The sequence below is a fragment of the Camelus dromedarius genome, chromosome 33 (assembly GCF_036321535.1).
Source record: "Camelus dromedarius isolate mCamDro1 chromosome 33, mCamDro1.pat, whole genome shotgun sequence".
Classification (NCBI taxonomy): Eukaryota; Metazoa; Chordata; class Mammalia; order Artiodactyla; family Camelidae; genus Camelus; species Camelus dromedarius.
The window spans coordinates 10759571-10773706 of NC_087468.1; the positions used below are offsets into that span (position 1 = coordinate 10759571).

Consider the following 14136-nt stretch of genomic DNA (forward strand, 5'->3'; position numbering starts at 1 on the left):
ATGATCGTTGTTAGTATGTAAAATTTTTGTTTGAGGGGTTTCCAGTAAAATCTTATTTACAAAAACAGGCAGTCAGACCTTGGGTTATAGATAATCTTTAAAATGAATAAATTGATCGAGGGAAATTAATCTGTATGCCAAAATAAAATTCAACATACTTTAAAGGAAGACAACAATATTCAGGCATTTGACAATGTAATATAATGTCTTGTATCCAATTTTAAAAAAATTAGATAGGAGCAGGAAATTTTGACACATAATCAGGAAAAAACCCCAAAATAATAGTTGATAATAAGGATTTCAAAAGAGCTGTTATAAATTTCCTTTCTTTTTCTACTGGCTTTGGGTTTGGTTTCGTCCTCTTTTCTCCTATTTTGTGAGAAGTTTTATCATGGCTGAGTCTTGGCTTTTTTCATACACTTTTTCTGTTTCAGTTGATAAAATGACCAAGTAATTTTTCTTCTTTATCATGTTGATAGTTGTGAATTATATTGATTGACATTTGAATTTTGAACCAGTCTTGGCCAGCTTGAATAAATCTCACTTGATTATGGTGTGTAATTTTTTATACATTACTAGGTTCAATTTGTTAAATTTTTTTGCACAGTTTTTTTTTTGGGGGGGGGTCCAAGTTAATGAAAAATATTCTGTAGTTTTTTTTTTTTTTTAATACTGTCTTGTGTGATTTTTTGGAAAAAATATTTTAGTAACATATGTAACATAAAATTCACCGTTTTAATTATTTTTAAGGGTATAGTTGAGTAGCATTAGTTATATTCACAGTGATGTGCCACCATCACCATGATCTGTTTCCAAAACTTCTTTATCACCCCGAAGAGTCTGAGTAATCTTACTCACTCTTACTCTAGTGCCTTGAACCTCAAATCTACTTTCTAACTCACCAGATTTGCCTCATCTATATATTTCATGTAAGTGGAATCAAAATATTAATCCTGTATCTGACTTATTTCAGGGTCCATCCATGTTGTGGCATGCATCAGAACTCCATTCCTTTTTATGGCTGAATAATATTCCATTGCATTTATACACCATATTCTATTGATCCATTCATCTGTTGGTTAACAGTTTTTCATATAGATACTGTTGTCAGCTGTGGTTCCAATAACCAGCTTAATTTTCAGAGCCTTGGTGGTCTGACTTTGGTCTGCTTGTTCTGTCTGGTGCCTCTGGTGCTCCCATAGATCCCTGCGTGTGTGAGGTGGGCAAGCACAGTAGGGTGAGCTTCCGTGTATTAGAGATTTTCTGTTGCTTATTTAGAGTAGCTGGCGGTTCTCAGCCATTCATTTTGTAACTTAAGTTTACCTATCTTTTTATATAAATTAAGCACTTTAGGATTAAATGAAAATTAATTATGGCATTCTATCATAAGCTCTAAAACTAACTTTGTCAAATATGTATGACTCACCTTTTTAGACATACGGTGTATATCCAACACAGCTGAGTTGCATACAACTATGTTTTGAGTTTTAGTAAACAGTGTGGTCATAGCCTTTTGTTAGGAAGTTGGTAATATTGAGGGGGTCTTGATAAAATTAGAATTTGACTTATGAATTCCTTTGCACTTTTAATGTGGGAATAAGATAAAATTAGGTGTATATTACATATTTTAGGTAAAAAAAATTAATGAGGGAAGAAACAAGGTTTCGGTCATAAAGTATCTTTACAAATAGACAGGAACGCATGCCAACCTAATCCAGAATGTTTAAAATTATTTGTTAGTGAGCCTTTTGTTGAAATAAAATCCGGAGGAAATGTAACTATAAAAGAGATGTTAACGTCATTAACAGTGATTAATTCTCAAATAATAATGCCATTATTTTAACCAATATAACTTTTCTTCCATTTTCCAGACTTTGTGCAGGATGACCAGCCAACCAGAGATGGTTTACAGGTTGTGAGAAGAGTTCAAATAGGGCACATGACAGAGGGTCACAGGTTGCTGCTTGGAGCGGTCACTGAGGGCCTCCCTGAGGGTGTGTTTAGGCTGAGACTTGAAGGAGGGGAAGACACCACCTATAAGAAGAGTATTCCAGGCAGCACGGCTCTTTGATGCAGAATTTAGGGTCCTTTTAAGTCCTGCTGGCGTGCCCCTTTCCTCTCTTCCTGGTTTTTTATTTTTAAATCACTGATTTAACTAGTCCATCCTTCTCCCCTCATGGATAAGGAGACTGTGAAAGCTAGAAGGTAAAGACTTGATGATGACAGCCTAGGATCCTGATGCCTGGAACCACCACCCCCCCAAACACACAACCAGATCAAATGACATTTATTTCTACTGGTTATTTACATCATTCATTGTTTTCATGAATTATTTTAAAAGCTGTATGAAAACAGGCAATGTATCTGCTCATCAGTTGGAATGTTCAGGAAAAAGAATCTCCACCTGAAAGAAAAAAAAAAACAACCCTAATTATAGTAGAGAAAGATTGTCTTTAAAGTGAAGGTATTTTTATTTTAGAAATGTCATTCTTTACTAAGTGAAATAGAGAAGTAAACTCAATTACTGAACTTCTGTTTTGAAAGTAAGTGATTAAATAACTGACACACTGAGATTTTTATACTGAAGACAAATGTCTTTGTTACTCTCAGATCTCACGGTAATGTGAGTGATTATGTGGAGCTTAAAGTAGATCTTACTGAGCCCAGCTTCACAGAGTAAATGCCAGTAGAATCATAGAAGCTAGAAAGAAAATCCCTTGCTTGTATGTCCTCTTTTCTTCCCTTGTTATTGGAAGTGTATGCCTCATTTTTTTAATTAGGTTGCTTGAAGGTAACACTAGCCATGAGCATTTGTGTCACGTTACTTTGAAAGTAAATAGTGGTGGGTTTAGCAGCACAGGTTCTGGGGTCCCAAGGCTGAAATCGATAGCCCCTCTCTAGCCACTTTCTTGCCGAGTGATCTCGAGCCTAACGTCACTGTGCCTGCTTATCTTAAAATGGAATCCGTAATGTCTTTGTCAGGATTAGTTTGAAGTTTAATAGCACAGTGATCAATAATTATTAGATGTTATTCTTATCTCTGTTACATCTGGTTGCTGCTTTAGCTGGGGAACTTTGGGGCAGTTTGGGACTCCTTGAGAGTATAAATTAGGGACAAAAAATTCTTGGGAAAGGAAGTAGCTGTCAGTTGTGGTTTCAGATCTAGAGATTTGGGCATGTGGGAACCTGACTTGCTTTGGTTACTTTTTTGCAATTTATAGCTTAATAACTGTTAACACATTAAATGATTAAGTATGTATCTAGTGTCAGTTTTGTTTTTCTAAGCATGTAATTTGAAGCATATGATTGATCATTTAAAGCCAACTACCCTAACTTGTTTCATGTCAAACTTGAATCCTGTTCATTTGTATGTTTTTTAAGGAAAGCTATTGCTGTGTAACACAGTATTTTCCTTTCAGACTTTATAAAACATCTGCTGCTCTTTTTTTCAGCTAAGGTAATTCATGGTTTTTTTTAAGCTATTAAAAGCTAATTAAAAACACAGTACACCCAAATTATGTTACTGCTTTTCTTTGTTTAGTTCTCATCAGTTAGATAAATGTCTGATCTAGCTTGATGATGGGGACTTACGTGATGATCATTATAAATATGGCATATTTGTGTTACTTTTTTGTCCTATTTTCTCTGCTAACTGGATGGAAAGCTAACTAGGAGCTAGACTTTTTGTCTATTACATTGTGAGCATCTGGCTATTCAGTTAACTCTTGTTAGTTCCCTGTGTTTTTACATCAGTAAGTCTGTGTTGAATAGGAGTAAAACAAAAAGATTTTCTGGATCATCTATGTTAAAAGATGGGGGAAGGGATGAGAAGTGGGATGGGTGAGCTGGGCAGAGCCTTTTACATCCACAGTCCTTTCTTCAGAATGGTTTGTCACTTTATTTGGAGACATTTTTGTGCTCTCCAGATATACTCTGTGTCAGTAATTCTGTTGGAGCCACTTGCTTTGATCTCAGTTTTAAAGTTCAGCTATAAGCTAAGACTAGAGATAACAACCAGAAAGTTCATTTGTATCAAGGAGTACCAATACCAGTACTTGTACCTGAGTGGAAAGGTGAGGTTTCATTCTTGAATGTTCTCTGTATACTAGGAACTGGTGGGGAATGAGCACCTTGTCACTGTGGTTGAAGAGAAACACAAGAAATGGAGGATAGGAGTTTCCCAAAATAAAATCAGGGCGTGATTACTAGAATAAGGGGAAATCGATGCTCCACAGGCAGGAAAGACACCGTCCAAGTAGGTGAAGCCATCTCATTAGCTGGCATCTCGCCTGCTGCTTGACTTTCAGCTTTGGTCCGACTAGAAAAGCCAGGTACATGGGGTTCCATGGTTAAGCTTTTCTTCCCTGAATATCCAAAGACCAACAAAGAGGAGTCAGTGAGTGTCACATTAAGCCAAATGGAAAACCATTGTTTCATGGTTTTTTTTTTAAAATAAACTTTATTTTAGAACAGTTTCAGATTTATATAAAAATTCCAAAAATAGTACGGACTTCCCATATCCTCCCCTCACACCCAAGTTTGCCCTGTTATTAACATCTTGCATTGATATGATACATTACTGTTAACAAAACTCCGTATTTTATTCAGGTTTCCTTAGTTTTTACCTAATTTCATTTTTCTTTTCTAGGAGTCCATCCAAGATACCACATTACATTTAGTAGTCTCCCTAGGCTCCTCTGGTCTTGTGACGGTTTCTCAGACTTTCTTGTTTTTGATGACCTTGACAGTTTTCAGGAGTGAATTATAGAATATCCCTCAATTGGAATTTGTCTGATGTTTTTCTCATGATGAGACTGGTGTTAATGTGATTTTGGAGGAAGACCACAGAGAAAAAGTGCCACTTATATCATATCATATCACAGGTACTATCAACATGACTATTCACTGTGGATGTCGACCTTGATCACCTGACTGATACTGTTTGTCAGGTTTCTCTATTGTAAAGCGATTCTCTTTTTCCTCTTTTCCACACTAGAAGTCACTATGTGCATCCCATGCTTCAGGAGTGGGGAGGTATGCTCCACCTTCTAAACAGAAGAGTCTCTACAGAAATTATTTAGAATTCTTCTCCCTGAAGGTTTTGTCCCTTCTCCCCCATTGTTTATTTATTCAATCATTTATTTATACCAATATGGACTCACAGATGTTTATTTTATACTCAGGTTTTAATCCAGTCGGCTTGACTTATTTTGTTGCTCAAGTGGTTCCAGCTTTGGCTATTTGGGGAACTCTTTCCGTTAACTCTTGCATCTCTTTGACGTACTCCTGTCGATGTAGGATTTTGTTTTTGTTTAACGCTTTCCTTCTGGCATCACAACTTGCTCGCCTTTCATCTTGTGTATTTCCTGCCCCAGTGCTAGATTCGGCCATTTCTTCAAGAGGCTCCTCCTGTTCCTTTTGTTGGAGAATGGTATTAGGACCCAAGATTTTGGTGCTAGAAATGCTTTTGCTACTGGGTTTTAGTTACTTCTAGCCCCTCTCAACTGACAGAGCAAGGAAATATATGTGTGCATACTAACCTGTATATATACACATCTATAAATATTTCTATAGGTAACAATCTGTCTCTGTATTAAGCTCAACATGAGTTTGTACTTAGTTGCCAACTCTAGTCCATTATCACATGGATCATTCTAGGCGCCTTCCTGTGCTTTTGTGTAGACTCTTATTCCAACACAAATCTGACTCTCTACCCATCATCCATATGTTTAATTGTTCAGTTCCAGTGTACATGCATAGCAGCATCAGAATGCTTATCCCAAAGCCCCGTGGGAAGTAACTTTATCAACTAGAATTTAGTGCTTATGTACAATTTCTTTTGCCTTTAATCTTACTGATTCCACTCAGTTCCAAATTACTTAGGTCAGCGCCCCACCTTTCAGTGAGATGTTTCCTACCTTTGTAATACAGTTAAATTGTTTTGTCATATTCTACAGTCTGTCCTGGGTACCTGACCTCCTAAATGATCTTTTTAATTGCATATAATGGTTTCACTCTTGATGCTGTAAAGTTGTTTTAACAGATGCACAGTGTGGTTTGTATCTACCGTCACAGTATCATATGGAAATTTCACTGCTTTGAGAAATTCCCTGTGCTTTACTTACCCCCTCTTCCTTTCTCTCTCTCAGCCCCTAGCAACCACTGATCTTTTTACCATCTCTATAGCATTGCCTTTTCCAGAATGTCATATCCTGGAAACCATATAGTGTGTAGCCTTTTCTTTTATTTTTTATTACTGAGTAATATTGCATTGTGTTGATAACCTGTATTTGCCTGTTTATTTACCTATTGAATCTTGATTATGTCCAGTTTTTGTTGATTATGAAAAACAGCTGCTCTAAGGAATGGCTTGCAGATTTTTGTGTGGGCATGTTTTCAGATCAGTTGGATAAATATTTAAGAGCACAGTTGCTGGATTATATGGTAAAAGTACATTAGCTTTTTAAATATCTTGTCTTTGCATTGTACTTAGTTTCTTGGAACAGGATAATCTCCTTTTGTCATTTTCCTTGCCCACTCCCCGACCAAGTCAGTCTTGACCATTGATCCTAGGTCCTGTCATGACTGAAAAAGAGCGAATGATACAGAACTTCATCTTATTATTTTGGGGGGGGAGGAATATAATCCTCTAGTGATCTTTCCTGTGTGTTTAAGATATCTCCAATTAATCTATCAGTGAAAATAATCTGCTGCATCTAGTTGAACTGCACTGTTTTGTGCTTTCCGGTATTATAGCAGGAATAAATATTTTGCACGTGGCTTACACAGCCTGTAGGTTCTTAAAACTGTAATTGGGTTGTGTTGTTTTATTTTCAAGCATTTCATAGTTGGTAAAATACTGAAGTATTGGTCATATTTTCTTCCTCCTTAACCATCACCATCAAGCAGTATATTTGAAAAACATAAAATTGTACTGATTAACTTTAAAGTAAAACATTAAATGGAATTTATATTCCTGTTGAGTGACAGTGTGTTTTGTTTCCTTCACAGCGTTTATTCAGTCGGAGAGCATAATAGAAGTACTGCGTTTTGATGATGGAGGGCTTCTACAGGTAATTTTAAGTTTGTAGAATTACCTCGGTGTCAAGCCTTGAATAATATCTGATTGTTTTTTCATTTAAAATGTATTTTTTGAGCTATAAAATGTATTTTTTGAAATATATTTTATGAGCTGTATATGCAGACAGGTCAGTAGAGTCATTTGCAAAAATAAAAACCTCCTTAGCTGTATGAATTACCTTTCAAATGAAATACTTCTGGGTGGTGGTGGGAGGTTAGGTGGGGAGAGTCAGAGAGGAGCAGGAGAATTGGCGGTAAGCTCGGCGAGCCTGTGGCCAGTAACTGGGAGCCTGAATTTGGATGTTGGACCTCAAAACCTGTATCTGGAAGATAGAGGGGATAAGTTCTGTAGACTTACATCTATATCATCCTTCCACTTGCCATCCTAAGCCATGACTTTAAATATATTATACATAAAATTAGAAAGTGTAATCTGCTAAAAATCCTGTCCTTCCTTTCAGACCTAGCTCGTATAACACCATGAAGGCTGTTTCAGTCTTCCCAGCTCAAACTCACTTCTAGCATTTCAGAGCTGAAAGAAACAGCTCAACCATCCCTGACTTTTATGACTAACTTTCTTCTTTCTTCCAAACTTGTATCATATTCTGTGCTTGCCTTACCACCTTTGTAATAGTAACATTTTTTCTCAAGTACCATGTTATTTGGTATCATGACTGATAATTTTTTATTCATTTTATACTCCAGGGAAACCAAGGTTTAGATTAAGAAAATTGCCCAAGATCCCATGACTTGGCACTAGTGGAGCTGGTGTTAGAACCCTGGTCTTTTCACTCTGAGTGTGATGGTTAGTTTGTCTATTACATGATGCTGCCCGTGATGTTACTTGTTTACTTATTTATAACTAAATACATGACTTAAATAGTTCTGAAAAAATATTTCCTGTAGCTTATAAAAAAGGTAGGAAAGTAAAAATTAAAGTTAGATCAAGGCAATAGAGAAGTAATTCTGCTAGAAACCTGGAATAAAATTTCTATTTGTGTTTTAGCATAAATTTAGATTTCAGACATTAAGTGAGACAAAGCAAGCAAGAAAAAAACTGATAGGTTTTAAGATTCTTTTTCTCTGACAATGAAGCAAGTAAATGTTTTGGATGACAGCTTTTTCCCTATTTCTAAATTTTTAAGTAAACTTATCATTCTACTTTCACATAAGAGATGTTGAGAAACACAGCAGGCAGTGGCTGCGTGGTACATGCAGAAAGTCTTTGTATGGCTTTTTATATTTTAAAATTGAATAAAGACCGAAGGTATATAACGATGTCAAATTTTATAAAGCCACCTTGGTAGAAAATGATCTTAGTCCTTTTTTTCTAGTTCTTTAGTCTGTTGCAAGGTGAGAACTTGGAGAACTTATAGGAATGACTGTATTAAATATCTCCCTTTGGTGATTTGCAGGATCTGGAAAGCAGGCAAATTAGGACTGAATTTCTAGAAAATTCTCCAAGTGTGGTTGTTCTTTATTGATTAAAGAAGGATTTATGTCCTTTAGGAACTAGACATGTAGGTTGCAAATTGATAATCCACTTTTGAAAATTCTGGAGCTTGATAAGTGTTTTTGCCAGGGGAGGCTGTCAGTCCATATCTAGAAGGACCTGGGTGTAGAAGAGCTGGTCGACTGGGATGTGATTTGCTCAAACTCTTTGGCTCTGCCAAAATGCTTAGGCAGGAGTTTGGTTGAGACCTCAAAGAGTTCTATGGCAAAGGTAATTTTGGACTGGAATTTGAAGGCAGATAGTACCAACTGGTTACTTCAGCCATAGTGAAGCCTTACTAAGACTCCTGCAGAATGCCTGATGTTGAGATGCTATACATAGCAGATTATATATCTTTGAGTAACAGAATGTAAGACCCTTTTGAATAGAAATTTATAAAAATCATTCATTTTAATGTTGAAAGTTGTTTCCTAGGAACAACAATTTTGATTTTGATGTAATTTCTGGCACTAATTTGCCAATAGGTTCAGCTATTTCTTAAACAGCTTCTGGTTTCTCATGATGTGATTAGAACAGAAGTATGCACATGTCGTAGCATTTCTGTGGCGGAATATGTATTAAGTTTCTCCAAATTAAGTTGAAGCTAAAGCAGGGAGAAACTCAATGCAGCAGCCTTGTTTTACGTTATTTAAAATTAAACTTTTGCCTGAGAGCATTCCTTCCCAGCTTCTGAAATTTATGTTACATTCATGTGGCTTAGCTCATGTTAATTTTTTTTTTCTATTTTGCGGGGGGAGGTAATTAGGTTATTTGTTTTCTTAATGGAGGTAGTGGGTATTGAACCCAGGACCTCGTGCATGTGAGGCATGCATTCTACCACTGAGGTTCACAGAAGTTAAATAATTTGCTCAATATTCATTCAGTTGCTAGAGCAGGAATCCAGCATCCAGTAAGTACTCAGCTTCCTGGTTCCAGAGCTCTTTCCACAGTAGGATGCATGTGCAGCTCTTTCCAGTGCATTCCATGTGTTACCACTAGTAACGCTAGGATACGACTAGAAATAGAAGCAATCCTCTTAGCCCACGTTTTCTGTAGTTGGTGCTTTGGCCACTGTCATTCCTGTTTGGCAAACTAAGATTTGGTATATAGAATATAGGAGGTTGAATCCATTCTTAAGATGAGCACAGGCACTGAAGATTCTACAGATCATCAGAAGAAATATGCATTAAGACTCATTCGCATAGGAGGTCCTGGTCAAGTAGCTCAAACCATCATTCTAATCCTAACTGATGAGAATAGTTGGCTCCTCCTACCCTATTCCCTTGATAGATTATCAGATTAAATAACAAAAGATAGTCTTTCATTTGTAAGCATTAATCACATTTCCTAATCTAACTTTTTTATAAGCAAATAAAGAAAAAGCCCAAGTAAAAGGCTAGCTCTGTATTTTTTTTCACTCTTCTGCCAGAATAATAAACAGAATTTTAAGATATTAGAAGGCAAATTCCGCAGTGTTCATGAGAGCATGTGCAGAGTTTTGCCTTTTAAAGCTCATAAGTAATAAGAAGCCATACTTTTGTCTTCTTACTTTGTTCAAGAAACATTGGTAATAAGTATTCTTTTCCTGTGTGCTCATTGGTTGTTCTAACAACATTATAGGCACCTCTTGCCTCTACTCACTAGCTGGCTTTCAGGTGCCCAGGATAGGAAACCCTGACTGGAAGGCAGGGATAGCTAGAGCTAGCATTTTGGAGCACTTGCTGGAGTCTCCACTAGTTCATCAAATGGCCCCAAATTTTAGTACTAATAAGGGCAGCAGGAGAAATAAGAAGCAACTTTGATTCCAGAACTGTTATGCTTTACTTTCCATTGCTCTGCTGCCTGAGGGTTAAGTAATAGGGGTTGCCTTAGAGGAAAGAGGTCAATTCCTAATTGGTGTGCTTAGAAGGTAGCGCAGGTCTAAGAGGTCTTTTTATTGACACACAGTTGATAACAGGTCTCACTCCTCATGCACTCCCCATGTGTCAGCTGCAGCACTGTGATTAGTCAGCTAAAGGATTGTTTGTTCATATTTTAGAAATAATGCTTTTCCCATTCTTATCAGAGGAAAGTTAGGGAGAAGATTTTGGAAAGTTTACCTCCTATTCGGTGTTAGGTTGGCCTAGAGAGGACTTTGGAGGCCTTCCTTAATGGTGGACATTTCTTTGCAACAGACCAAAACACTCGATTGAATGAGTGAGTATGGTTTGGTCACCTAGTAGTCCTCTTGTTCTAGAATGAGCTTACATTTGAAAGATGCTGTAGTAGAGACATTTAAAGATAGCTGTAGTAAAACTTAACAGAAGTTAAAGAAAGTATTGGGGATAACTTTAACCCTTAAACAACTTTTCTTAGTTGAAATAACCAAAAGGAGTTGAGTAGGAGCCGTTGGAAGCCCTGACTTTTAGATGATGAATCAGTCATTCTAGAGGTAGGCTGGCTAATAGTGTAAGTGGATTCTAACCAGTTAATCAGGGACCCTATATTGAGTCTTCTTCCAAAGAATGTTGAAGAGGTTTAAGAATTTGATTCTTTTTTTTTCTTTAAAGTGTTTATTGTCAGATATAATGTATACATAAATAAATAAAATGTGGGATTTTTTTTTTTTGCAAAGCAAATGCCTGTTTAGAACCACCTCCCAAGTTAAAAACTAAAAATAACATGCCAGCACTCCTGTAAGTTCCCCTTGAAGCTTTCTCCCAGTCACTGTTCCCAAGAGTTAGCCATTGTCGTGTTATGGTAATTTCCTTTCCCTCTAGTTTGACCATCTGAGCGTGTCTTTAGTTTAGCTTCACGTGTTTTTCTGACGTGCATACAGTTTGCATTATTTTTTTTCCAGTTTCTTTTTCTCAATATATGTTTCTAAGATTTTCTGTGTTGTTGAGTGTAACTGTAGTTATTCATTTTTGTTGCTGAATTGAATTGAATATGCCTTAATTTATATATCATTTCTGCAATTGATGCACATTTCACTTGTTTCAAATTTTTGACTATTATGAATAATGCTGCCTCTTGGTGAACTTGTATGCATTTCTGGTGGAGTAGAATGCAATTGCTGGGTCTTAGGGTATGTGAATCTTCAGTTTTAATAGATAATGCCATGTAGTTTTCCAGAGTGGTGGTTCCAGTTTACAGTCTCATCATCAGGGATTCCTCTGAGATACTTAACCTGTTTTGTTTTCGTTTTTGTTTTAAGCATACTGAAGAGTGATAATGGTATCTTATTGTAGTTTTAATTTGCATTTCCCTGAATCCTAATTAAGTGGAGTAACTTTTTGTATTACTTGACCATATTTGGATATCCTCTTTTGTAAAGTCTGTTAAATCTTTTGCCCTGTTTGACTGTTGAGTTGCAAGTCCCTTTTCCTCTTGTTTTATAAGAGTTCTTTATAAATTCTGGATACAGTTCTGGTTGTGCTTACTAGAAATAAATATCTTCTACTTGGTGGATTACCCTTTCCACACATAATTGTTACCTCTGATAAACGAAGTTCTTAATTTTAATGTAATTTGAGTTTTAATGTAGTTCAGTCTATCAGTCTTTTCCATTATAGTTTATACTTTTTGTATCCTGTTAAAGAAATCTCTATCCAAGGTTATGAAGATAACCTTCTTCTGTATTATCTTCCAAAATCTAATAGACGTTTATTGCTTTGCCTTGCACAATTATAGCTACAATGTACAATTATAGCTGCTCAATGTAGAATGCTTCTAATAGGCAACCTTTGCTCCCGAGCTCCCCACTGGGTTGGCCAAGATCTGCATCACTGTCTAAGGGCATACCTGCCCAGTCCTGTTTCCTTCCTCTTATTTTTCACAGGCAGTAGCCTTCCAGTAAATCTCCTGCACTCCTAATCTGCCTCAGGATCTTGTTGAGAACCCCTGATGACATATATGATAAAAGATGCCTATTAAGGAGGAGAGAGTGTGGGAAAAAAACTACAGTAAACAACATACTTAGCAGTGCAATGCTGAAGGTCTTATCTCTGAGACAGGAATGAGTCAGAGATGCCTACAAAGTACCATTTATTTTCAGTATCATGCTAGTTGTAACCAATAAAGTTAGGCAAGAAAAATTTAAAAACTAAAAGGATTATAAAGGAATAAGTAAAATGTTCTTCACCTCAGATTATGATAGTTTACAGATGTTATCCAAATCACCCAGGGGTAAGTTATTAGATTCAGTAAACAATTTAGCAAGTTTGCAGGATAGCAGTCGATACATGAAAAACAACTGCATTTCTACATTCTATGTTGAGCTATATGAATTATGCCACTTTTATGGATCAGAAAAGGCAACAGAGTCTAGGCAGACTCACATATATATGGCTACTTGATTTATGAATAAAATGTCACTGAAGAACATTGGGGAAAGAAAATATTGTGGAACAGTCAGTAAAGGGTGCTGGGACAAGTGAATATCCATATGGGAGAAATCAAGCCTTGACCTCACACCAGTAACAAAAACAGTGTAACTATTTTGGAACTCTGGAGTCTGTTGAAGGCTTATAGCTTCCAGGGTAAAACTTGGAGGTAAAGCGAAGTAAAATATGGTCCATTTCAGCTGTGAGCACAGAAGCAGTTACCCACCCTCACCCCTCGCCCTGCGGCAGGCACCTGAGCATGTGTTCATTGAACTGGCTGCACACAGCAGGTAGGAGCCTGGGTGGGCCAAAAAGGATTCTGTCCTCCAGATGTTGGGGATCCCTGCCCTGATTGCTACTTCTGACCTCAGGGGTTTAGTCAGAGAGGCAGGTGGCCGTTGTTGTTTCAGCTCCCCCATTGTTAAAAGTTCCTCAGTCTGAAGTGACCCAGGAGATGTAAAGGGCCAACGATCTTCAAAAACCATTTCATATATGGGAAAAATTAGAAGATCACTTTGGATGTTCAGGGAATGACCCAGGCTCATAAAAGACTTGAGGAGACCTAAAGTTTATACCTCAGATGTATCTTTGGCACAGAGACAGTCTGCAGCAATCATAAAACCAAAAACAGTAAACAAAAACAGACCAATAGCCAGCCCCGGAAAAGGAGGAGAATCTGATATCCAGAGTTACTACATTATTAGATTCAAGTGTCCAGTTTTAAACCAAAAAGTGACAGTGTACAAAAAGAAACATGATATAGCCCATTCAAACGGAAAAATTAATCAACAGAAACTGTCTTAAAAAGGACCTGCTGGCAGATCTACCAGACAAATGTAAAGTAGACCTACTTTAAAACAGTCATCTGAAGGATGCGCAAAGAGCTAAAGGAAGATGTGGAGAAAGTCAGGAAAATTATGTATGAACAAAATGGAAATATCAATTAAAAGATAGAAAATCTGAAAAGAAATCGAAAGAGGGTGACATCATCAGGAAGGTAGAGTGGGAAGCCGTAGCTCTCGTCCTTGTACACAGGCACTGAATATTGGTGCCAAAATACTTTGAAGAGAAGTTCAGAATCCGTCTAAGAAGCAGACGTACCCCAGAGGAGCACAAAGTGAGAGCAGTCAGATTTTGCTGGTAAGAAAAGTAATTTCACTTTACCCGTATTAGTTCGTCCACCAGACTGGCTTAGCTTAA

General features: G+C 37.0%; 1 protein-coding gene across 3 annotated transcripts in view; it reads left to right on the plus strand.

Moving 5' to 3' along the window:
* Positions 1-14136, plus strand: part of TMEM131 (transmembrane protein 131) — a 138404-nt gene that overhangs the window by 31110 nt on the left and 93158 nt on the right. For all 3 annotated transcript variants that reach the window (XM_064481886.1, XM_064481887.1, XM_031441147.2), the window contains exon 2: positions 7012-7073. In XM_064481886.1, coding sequence (XP_064337956.1) covers positions 7012-7073 — 62 coding nt within the window. The remainder of the gene's footprint in view (positions 1-7011; positions 7074-14136) is intronic.